The sequence below is a fragment of the Sinohyriopsis cumingii genome, chromosome 8 (genome assembly GCF_028554795.1).
Source record: "Sinohyriopsis cumingii isolate HCF-2022 chromosome 8, ASM2855479v2, whole genome shotgun sequence".
Classification (NCBI taxonomy): Eukaryota; Metazoa; Mollusca; class Bivalvia; order Unionida; family Unionidae; genus Sinohyriopsis; species Sinohyriopsis cumingii.
Window position 1 is genome coordinate 123970136 of NC_142968.1, and position 11566 is coordinate 123981701.

General features: G+C 33.8%; 1 protein-coding gene and 1 long non-coding RNA gene across 2 annotated transcripts in view; both read left to right on the top strand.

The window, feature by feature from the left end:
- Positions 1-10812, top strand: part of LOC149794564 (sodium/potassium-transporting ATPase subunit alpha-like) — a 91851-nt gene extending 81039 nt beyond the window's left edge. The window contains exons 19-20 of the mRNA XM_089968839.1: positions 3746-3847; positions 7845-10812. Coding sequence (XP_089824965.1) covers positions 3746-3847; positions 7845-7968 — 226 coding nt within the window. The 3' untranslated portion in view covers positions 7969-10812. The remainder of the gene's footprint in view (positions 1-3745; positions 3848-7844) is intronic.
- On the top strand, positions 18-2728 carry LOC149794566 (uncharacterized). Its single transcript, XR_016423055.1, has 3 exons — positions 18-171; positions 790-886; positions 1743-2728. It is a non-coding gene; the product is annotated as an uncharacterized LOC149794566 (long non-coding RNA).
- Positions 10813-11566: the final 754 nt, after the last annotated feature.

Consider the following 11566-nt stretch of genomic DNA (forward strand, 5'->3'; position numbering starts at 1 on the left):
ATTAATATCTATACATCGGATACCAACGCCGTGATTTGGATATGTTGGGGAATGATTGGTTTACATTAAAGTGGTTTTAGAAGACAAAGTTTACGACCAAGAGGCAATATTGTGTCGAGGTGTGGAACACAAATGGAAAGACAACACAAATTGGACACCCAAATATTATAGGTGAGTATGAAATAAACGGAGTCTCGACTTTATCTCGTTTGCCCAAGTATAAACTGACTATATGATTAACCGCCCAACACTATATATGTATTACTGATAATTAAATTGTAAGCAAGTATTTCAATAAATGTGAAAAGATATACAAGGTCAAAAACAAGTTTCCTTTTGCACCAGTTTTAAAATTAGAGTAGGTATTTTTGTTTTTCAATATATATGTATATATAACTTTCAAAGCAACCTAATTTGTGGAATTTTATTTTAACAGCCATAACCTTGTAATTGTTAGTCTTGGAAATGTTAACTCCAGTGATGTAAGCCCAACAGGGACTGCTCTGGTATTATGATAAAGTTGTGAATTTCTTGAGTATTTGTAGATCTAGTCCAAAAAGGTCTTTAGGTTACTGCTAAATTTTCAGACTGCTACATATATAAGTAAAATCATAACTTAAGTAACTTAAGTCCTGGAAAAAGAAATTTTGAAAAATTTCACATTAATCTTAGCAAGATTAAAATATACACAAGTTTTACCATGAAGATGATTTTTGAACGATATGTTAATGTTTTAATCAGTCTGACTGTACAGTCTGTAAACGTTTTAATGCTGTTTATGTATTACAGGTACTGGTGTTCAGGACAAAATATATAAGCAGTCTGAAGTTAATTCCACAAAGTCCATTCCTAAAAGCACCATGTACGGGAGGAAGAGAAAACAATGGTAATTCCAGGAGTAATAGAGAGTTTTTTTACATTTTAAATAATGTCTGCAGCTGTCTCCCACAACAATGTTTATTTGTGTGAAGATAAGCATTATTCTTTATACATTTGTTCTTACCTAGTACATTCACAGCTTAACATGGCTCATATCTTAAACAGTTTCATTACCATATCAATAATTTAAGGAATAAACAAATTTCACTATACAACACTAAGTGGAATTTTCAGAGTTCAACAAATTCTGAGTATATGGTGAAATCGTTCAGTATTTACAGACAGAATATTCAGTGTACGTGTTTGAACATAACATTCACTCTGTATGGGTTATCCAACACACCATACACAATATATGCACAATGTACACCATATTTAACCAAATCAGCCAATTACAGAAATTCCAGGAAATATCTGATCAGTATTGATTCCTGCAGAACAAGATATAATAATTTATTGTTATGCATTGTCATACTTCAGTTTTTAATTATTTAAAATGTTAAATATAATTTTTACTTTCATTTTTCTTATAATGCCCTAAAATGTTATGAAACTTGAGTTGTTTTTCTGAAAACATCACATACATTTATGAAGTGTATGTTGTATCACATGTACTTTGTACGATTGAGTATATTATTGTGTATCAATTACTTGTCATCTACATGCATTCATTGTGTATCATATTTGCATTACCCACGTTTAAATGATGCATGCATTAACATTGGATTTGTCAAACTAAACTACTGTAACAGTGTAATATTAACTGTACATATTCAATTCCCACAACAAAACAATAATGTTTGAATGTTAAGATTTTAATATGAATTATACATGTTCACTAAAATTTGTATTTCTCATTACAGTGTTGTTGATCTAGGTGAATCCAGTTCTGTTGGTCTTGGATATTATGAAATTGGTGACTGTACGTAATACTAATCTTCAAATATAATGAGAATATCAACAGATGAACCAACTAGATATGGTGACAGTGACATGAGTTTTTCATCTGACTCAGAAGAAAGTATAGAGTTTTAATCAAGTTCAGACGATGAACAGTATCATCAGGTGAATGAAGCAACTCAGTCTTACCCATCCCATGTCACAGATCCCCCACTTTATGTCATAGCCCCATAACAAGATATATATTGTAGTGAAATCACAAAGTCTGAACATGTTATTGTCCTTGGGGCTTTGCCAACAAGACATAATTTGTCAGATGCTAAATATGTGACTTTTTGGACTTAATTCAGTTGCATCTTCCTTCAGCAAACACAGGATTGACAGTTGTCAAAGATTTGAAGGAAAAATGTGAATTCAGTAAGGAGGATCTCAAATATAATTTTTATTGTGAGAGCTGTGAAAAATTGTACTCCGATAAAGAAGAAATGTGTGAATCTGGGGGCTGTACAGGTGTACATAACTAATAATTATGAGCAAAATCTCTTTGGAATGAAGTTGGCTCTGACAAGAAAGAAGACTTCCTTTCATCATCAAAACTAGGATCAAGTGTCTTCGAGAACCTATTATTGTTGTTGAAATTGGAAATGCCATTTATGGTACTGTTCTCCCCAATCATCATGAAAAGGACTAAAATGGCTCTCACCACTGCACAGCAGAATTTCATACTTATACACTGTAGTGTCAAGCTCAAGTGGTGAACAGATTTGGACATATTTATGATTTTATATGCACCAGATATTTTCTGGTCAGGATTTAACTAATTTTTCAGGATATCTTTTCATACATGTATAGTTTGTGTTACACCAACATTTTTGTATAGTGATGTTCTTTTGATAATGAACATTTAATTACATATGTGGTACATACAATAAATGATGTACTACTTCAACACTTGTAGTTTGTTTTTTTAAAGCAGGGGTCAAGTGTGTGTGTGTGTATGGTTTAGTTTGTTTATTTGACTTGTGTCCTCTATTTCTCAGTATATATTTATCATAGGTTTGAAATAATAGTTTAGTTTCAAGTTCAAAAATCTGTGTTACAGCGCAGTTTAGTCATGATTGCTCTTTCTTTAGGTAATTCAAAATAATTCTTTGTACCAATCTTGAAAATTGAAAATTGACTAAGTTCTTTTCCAGGGTTTTCCATGCTGAAATTTATCCCAAAAATTCTAAGTCCAAACTGTCCATCCTTTTCCAGGGTTTTCTATGCTGAAATTTATCCAAAAAATTCTAAGTCTAAACTGTCCATGCTTTTCCATGGTTTTCCATGCTGAAAAAAATTCAGAGTCCAAAATGTCCATCATTTTCCAGGGTTTTCCATGCTGAAAAAAATCAAAGTCCAAAATGTCCATCGTTTTCCAGGGTTTTCCATGCTGAAAAATTTCAAAGTCCAAAATGTCCAGCATTTTCCAGGCATGTCCAGCATTTTCCATGCACAATGTCCAGGGTTTCCATGCTAAATTCTGCAGAATATTTCATTTTTCCATTGTTTTCCAGGGTTTTCCATGTTTTTCCATCGTATTCCATCCTTTTCCAGAGTATACGATGGAAAAAGTACAGCCGGGTAAAACTCATAACTGAAAAGCTGAAGTGTACACAAAGAAAAGATGTGTTGCCTTGATGCTAACTGCTCTGGAGGAAATTATTAATGGCTTCCTCTCCCAGAATCCCTTTGATGGTTCAAAACATCAAATTTATTAATAAGAAAAAATCTAGTAACATTTCTCAATATTTTTTTTACACATAAATTCATATACTGTTATTGTAGATGATACAGATTATATATACTTGATTTTGACCACAAAACCACTTTGTCAGATTTGTGTGTGTGTGTGTGTGTGTGTTCAATGTATAATAAAGTGTGGTATTTGCAAAAAACTTGTTTTAAATTGCTATTTCTTTTTTAGGAACCATTATTTGACATTCGCATTGTTCTTTGAGATTGCACTGGCTGCATTCTTGACCTACTGCCCTGGTATGGAGGATGCACTTAAGATGCTCTACCTTCGGTAAGATCTGACATTTTTTTTTAAATCTTAAATTTTATGTTTTAGCTAGAAAATTGTATCATGGTTCCAACATGATAGCTCGAGGAAGAAAGAAAGGCATTGCTTTTGTGTGGAGCTCAGAAGGCATTGGTTTTGTGTGGAGCTCAGAAGGCATTGCTTGTGTGGAGCTCAGAAGGCATTGCTTTTATGTGGAGCTCAGAAGGCATTGCTTGTGTGTGGAGCTCAGAAGGCACCCTTTTCTAATTTTTCATTGGTTGCAGTAGGTGATCCAGACTTTCATTTTCACTGTGATACCTCAGGACTCATACCCTTATCAGGATATAACTAAGTAAAAACACATCATTGCTAACAATTTGATGAAAGTGAATTGTTTTTTTTATGCCACAATTGTTGTTTCCTCCTACCCACTTGAAGTGGTAAGCTTCCATAATGTTATTCATGCATCATTGAAATCCTTCTGACTTAGAACTTTAACTTTGTTGAACATGGAGATTCCTTGTGTACCTCTATATTTGGACAAGTGAATTTGTGCATTCAAAAGTGAGTTGCTAGGTTTAGCCAGTACCATTTTCACCAACTCAAACATAGGTTAATCCCATACCTCAGTAATCAGTTGGATAATGCAATCATGAGTGCCAAGAGGTTTGAGCTTCTTTTGATGGTAAATACAATGATAAAAGCTTATCCCAAGTTTTAACAATCATTGTAACTATAATGTTGGCTTTGTGAAATGGAAGATTAGTTTGTAATTATTTAAAAGAATACAATTAATTTTATCTCGGTATTTGCTTTATGCTGTTTTTATTTGGTCAGATATTAACAGATGTAAGCCACAAACGGTGTCAGAGAAAACTGTTACATAAATGGTTTGCGTTGGCAACCTACTTCAGCATTCATGAGTGTTGGACATTTTACCTTCACACTTTGCCTTGACATTTTGCCTTCACTCTTTCGAATGCCACTTATTTTGAACAGTCATATAGCAGATAGCAGGATACACCTTTTAAATTTTGTAGTTCTGGTATCATTGTAATATTCAGCAGTGTTACAATTATGTAATATTGCTTATGAATTTTGAACATGAATCGGAGCTATAAACAAGTAATCTGGTGCTTAATATAACATGTCACAAGACTATGAATAAGAAAGACTGCATATATAATGTGGCTACTAACGAGAATGATTACTTATATAACATATCACAGCTGCAAACAAGAAAGACGTTTATAAAACATGCATTGTCATGCGTCATGGAACTACTACAAAGAAAGTCTTTATAAAACATTCATCATCATGCGTCATGGAACTACTACCAAGAAAGTCTTTATAAAACATGCATCACAGAGCTACTAACAAGAAAACTGGTGTTTGTATAAGATAAGTAACCGAGATATGAACCAAAAAGCTGGTGCTTATTTAACATGCATCTTTGAGATTCTAACAAGCAACACTCATTATATACCATGCATTACAGAGCTACTAAAATTAAGACTTAGGGGACAGAATTACTGATAAGCAAAACAGTGTTTATATCACAAAGCTGCTAACTAGCAAGACAGTGTTTCATGGAAGTTTTATTATATCTTAATGATTACTTGTTTGAAGTTTACTTCATTGAGACATGATTGAAGAAGATATCAATGGTGTGTTTTTGAAAGAAGGCATGCCCAATGCATGATTGAACCAAGACCTTTTGGCATTTAATGATAAAGTGGCTATTGAAATCATGAAGTGGGTTGCATTCCTTGTTGCTAGCTGACCAGTGTGTCACTAAAGAATCAGATGGGAATATTTGGTTTGTGTTTTTTTTGTATGGCCCAGCAGTACAAGTAGTTTATTTTGTGTCAAGGCAAACATAATTAAGGTTGGTCTGATGGACATGCTGGAAATGGACATGTCCTGGCTGGTCTGATAGTAGGATTTGAACCTGCCCCCTTTTGATCATGCATCTGCTATATACTAGCCACAGTCAAATATGTTCTAGAATTTTATTATAGCTGTCTTTAGTACAAAGTTTATTTATTTTAAAAAACATTTTGATCTGTTATAACCTATTTTTTTTTAAAACCTGTTAAAAATTTAAATGCAAATTGAAAGATCTAGCCAACGTTTTTGGAAATTTTTTAAAAGAATATTTTTTCATGTGTAGCAGGCACTCAACTGTAAATGCACATTTAGAGAATACCGACCTCATCCAATCAATGTCAATCATTTCAATTAATACCAAATCTACCAGACAAAAGTTTTCCTGCAGAACTGAATTGGTGCTTGTCAAAATGAACACAGACCCTGATTTACTGGAAAAGATTCATAGCAGAGACAAGTCTATGGTGTTCATGATAAACAACATAGACCCTGATTTACAGGAAAAGTGTTATAGCAGAGACAAGTCTTAGCTGTTCCTGATAAATGACACAAACCCTGATTTACTGGAAAAGTGTCATAGCAGAGACAAGTCTTAGGTGTTCATGATAAACGACACAGACCCTGATTTACTGGAAAAGTGTCATTACAGAGACAAGTCTAAGGTGTTCATGATAAATGACACAGACCCTGTTTTACTGGAAATGTGTCATAGCAGAGACAAGTCTTAGCTGTTCATGATAAATGACACAAACCCTTATTTACTGGAAAAGTGTCATAGCAGAGACAAGTCTTAGCTGTTCATGATAAACAACACAGACCATGATTTACTGGAAAAGTGTCATAGCAGAGACAAGTCTTAGGTGTTCATGATAAACAATGCAGACCCTGATTTACTGGAAAAGTGTCATAGCAGAGACAAATCTTAGCTGTTCATGGTAAACAACACAGACCCTGATTTACTGGAAAAGAGTCATAGCAGAGACAAATCTTAGCTGTTCATGGTAAACAACACAGACCCTGATTTACTGGAAAAGAGTCATAGCAGAGACAAGTCTTAGGTGTTCATGATAAACAACACATACCCTGATCTAATGTCCCAGTAAAATATGGCAGAGATGAGGGAGAGTTGTTCAAATTAAACTGCCCTGACCCTGATCTACTGGTCCAATATAATTCAGCTGATCTGGGTTTGAGCTCTTTGCTGCAAACACCCTAGCCTCTGATCTACTGGCCCAGGATGATACTGCAGATCTTGGTTTGAGCTCTTTGCAGCAAACATCATAGAGTCTGATCTACTGGCCCAGTATACTATGCTACAGTGGAGCTGGATTTGTGTTTTGTGTTCCAGTATGATGTATAACAGAGATAGGTCTGTGGTGTTCCCACTAAATAACATCTCCAGTATGCTACAGCTGAATCCATGCTTTTTAAACTTGGTTGTGCAGTATGCATAACTAATAAAATTCTTTGTTGTTGATAATTTTTTGTGATGCATTTTAGAGCTTCTTCTAAGTCTGTATAAGGCTGGAATTCACAGTGCCTAAGACTATCAGTTTCTCCCAATGTGAAAAAGAAACAATTCCCAGTCTTTGACTTCAAAAATATTAATTTATTTTGGTTGCTTCATTTAAAAATGCATGTATAGCAAAATAAATGACACTATGAGAAAATATTCCTTTGTGATCTGCAGATATATTAAAGCTTGCACGTAAAAAGATCATACATTGATCCTGAAGTGTAAAATGACTTGAAATTAATCAAGTACATGTAAGATATTTTATGCAAGGTAATATTTTCTGTTTCCATCAATAGGAAACAATTTTTTTAAATTTTCATGTTTCTCTCATTGACCTCAGTCCCCATTTTAAAAACGGCAAAAACTGCGTGTTTAGTTTTACATGGATAGTTTGAGCTTCATAAATTTGTAAATATTTTTGGTAAGCAAATCATAGTAATTCCCTTGATTTAGTAGTATGGGTATTTCTTGATCTCAATGCATTGTTTAAAAGGGAGCTGCTAAGCATCATGTAGGCACACAATGTATGTAATGTAGTTGGGAATTTGAAATGCCAGCTTAAGAAATAGTTCCAACCTTTATTACAGTATTCATTTTTCTTTCTCTCTCTCTCAGGGCATCATGGTGGTTCCCAGCCTTCCCATTCACTTTGCTGATCCTTGTCTATGATGAGTGCCGAAAACTTGTCATACGTCACTCTGCTCCAGGAGGATTTTTGGAGAGAGAAACATACTTCTGACAGGAACTGCTTTTTAGATTATTTTATTCTTTCTTTCAAAATATTTGAATGTGTCTGCAAGAGATTAATTGAATTTATGAATATATTCACTGTGATAGTTAATAAAGATATGTCTAGTTTTAATTATTATAGTTTTAATGCACTAACATTATGGTTGTTTCTAATATCCTAAGTTTTATGGATTTTTATGAACTTTTGAAACATTTGTAAGATTATTTGAATGGTTTTTTATTACAGAAGGTAAATATATATGCATCAGGTCAAAACTTCCTTCCCATTTTTGAAAGCATAAAACCGAAAAGTATAAAAAAGCAAATTGTATAAAATATACCAGATAAATTGTATTTTCAACATTCCATGAAATCATTTTTTTATTATTTTCATAGTCATGATCATCAGTTTTGTGTATCTTTTATGTCATTGTCAACACATTTTGTTGTCATCATCAAGCATCTTTTATGTCCTTGTCAACACAGTTTGTTGTCATCATCAAGCATCTTTTATGTCCTTGTCAACACAGTTGTCATCATCAAGCATCTTTTATGTCCTTGTCAACAGTTTGTTGTCGTCATCAAGCATCTTTTGTGTCCTTGTCAACAGTTTGTTGTCATCATCAAGCATCTTTTGTCTACTTGTCAACAGTTTGTCATCATCAAGCATCTTTTATGTCCTTGTCAACAGTTTTCTGTCATCATCAAGCATCTTTTGTGTCCTTGTCAACACAGTTTGTTGTCATCATCAAGCATCTTTTGTGTCCTTGTCAACAGTTTGTTGTCATCATCAAGCATCTTTTGTGTCCTTGTCAACAGTTTGTCATCATCAAGCATCTTTTATGTCCTTGTCAACACAGTTTGTTGTCATCATCAAGTATCTTTTGTGTCCTTGTCAACACAGTTTGTTGTATTCATCAAGCATCTTTTGAGAAGTAGCATTTTTAAATTTTATTTGCACAGAATAATAACATCATATTTTAGGAAAACCCATCAATAAGGTCTAACATGAAGATAAGGTTCATTCTTTGTGGCAGCTATATTGTTTCCTTATGCTGTCCAGCATCTACATGTTCTCTTGTTTAGCATGTATGTATTGTTTCCAGTTGTGAACAAAACTTGAAACATTCATATACGATTAAATTTCTCTGGTTTATTAACCATCAGATTTGGAATGGTATCTTAGCTTGGTGATAATGTTTACCACAATGCATGATGGAAGTGTTTAAAACTCTAGTGTAAAGTCATGTTTTATCACCTGCTTCGTTTTACCTTTCTTTTCATAATTATATTTGTTTCAATTTTCCTTCTCCTTAATATTTAATGATTTTTTAGTTGTACTTAACTTCTTAATGTACCTGTAAATATGCAAGTTAACATGTTTAGGACTTGAAGATAACAGAATCACATCTATTGTATTATTACATGTATTAACAAATACACTTTTATATAAAATGTAAACGAAACAAAGTATTTGAATGTACTAGATGTAGACATCATCTAGGAACATTTTTTTATTTGTAATTAGGCCACCATTCCTTCCAAGTAATGATGATACTTAACCCTTTACCTCATGGAGCATAGTTACAAAGTACAGCATGCTATAAATAGATCACCTGTTACCTGTTCGACTTCATATGCATAGGCCTGCCTGTGAACTATTAAGCAATGTAGTGTATGTTACGTTTAACAGCAATTTTAATCATTTTACATTTTTGGTACACATCTATTATGTGTGGAAAAATTTAAGAGTAAAGTCTGATTGTTATAGCTGTGTAATTATTTTTCATGGAAGAATTTTTTATGTGCTTTAAACTCTTGAGAGGACTCATTCACCATCACATCAGTGAGGCCGTGTGACCAACCGTAGCTGCCATTTCTCATACTCGAAATTTACAGTTTTTTCATCTGCGTCTACATCACTAAGTCATCTGAATTTGATAATTTATAAAAAGTAGTTGCTGCCTATATCAATATCAGAGCCTTTACCTAAGTTATTGAATCTTTCATAGTTGTGATTCTAATCGCGAAAACTTCGTAAGTACTGAATGAAATCTGCAACCGCCATTTGGAGAGTGGAGATTAAGACCCAGTTACTTCAAATAGCAGATATTGACCAGTGCATAAACAGTGACCACGTGATCTGACGTAATTGTCATTCTCAGGAATGAATATAGTATCTAAAAAGGGGGCTTTCCCCAAAGGTGGCGCTACAAAAACTGGCTCAAAATGGCTGATGTTCACATCAGACGTCAAAAGGTGCTTCCATGTGAATGGAGTAGAGGCGTCAAAAGGCGCTTCTATGCAAATGGAGTAGAGACATCCAAAGATGCTTGCATGAGGTAAAGGGTTAAGAAAAGAATTAAAGGACTGACATTAAAATGACAAGAGTATATTTTGGTTGAAAAGTTGGAAATCTTGGTGCTGCTGGAAAACAGATAATGTTGGAGACGACAGCAATGAATATGCTTTTGGTGTATGAGACAAATCATTCTTGATGTGCAATCATTGTTACGTATCATCTGAAGATATGATTCAAGGATATTAAAATAACTTTCATTTTATCATTAATTTTAATGACTATAAATATTTTGCTGTAAATTTTATCACATTCATGCTTGCCCAGTGATACAGATTCTTTGCAATATTTTGTGCAATGTGGGTAATATGCAAATAACAAAGTATATGATCATTGTGTGGCCATTTTTCATCCAAAGTGCCTTTCATTTATATTTAACATTAACTTTTAAAGAAATTTTTTACACTTTAAATGTCATGCATCACTTATTGACAGATTTGTAAAATCTGTTGTTAAAATGCTAAAATTAGAAATAAATTATCAATGTTCAGAAGATGTTTGAGTTATTTCTTTCAATTTTCTCCTATGTGAAAATGTCTTACTTTTACTTACCATATGGTATAACGTATTATGTTACTACATTGATGTGTTCATCCTTCCATAGTTCATTTCTACACAATGACTTAATTATTCACGATCAACCATTAACAGACTTTGTAAATTGTTTGTAATTAGAGTGTGGAAGAAGCCCATTTTGGGTCAAAGGTGAAATGCTTAGATCCTTGTAGTGACTGCTCCATTGGCATAGTGGTTAGAATATCTGCCTCGAATGTGGGAGGTCATGGGTTCTATCCCCAGTCAAGTCATACCAAAGACTTAACAAAAATGGTACTAACAGCTGCCTCGCTTGGCGCTTAGCATTAAGAGGTTAGTGTTAGGACTGGTTGGCCTGGTTTCAGAAAAATGTGACTGGGTGGGACATCATGCCACAGTGCTCGACATCACTGTAAACTGTCACATTGCAGAGATCGTAGCGATATGACTGAAAACTTGTTAAAGCTATGTTAAAAATCAAAATCACACACACACACAAATTGCATGTAATTAAGGTTTGGAAGAAGACTATTTTGGGTCAAAGCTGAAAGGCACTGGTTTCTGCACAATAAAATTAGTTCTACACCACAGACCTGGATGAACCTTTTCTGGATAGATTGCACACAAAGTAACAAAGGAGCCAATTTGTCTTGTGGTCAACAGGTTGAAAATAAAGGTTGCTATAATTGAAAGAACAAAAATAACACCATGACAT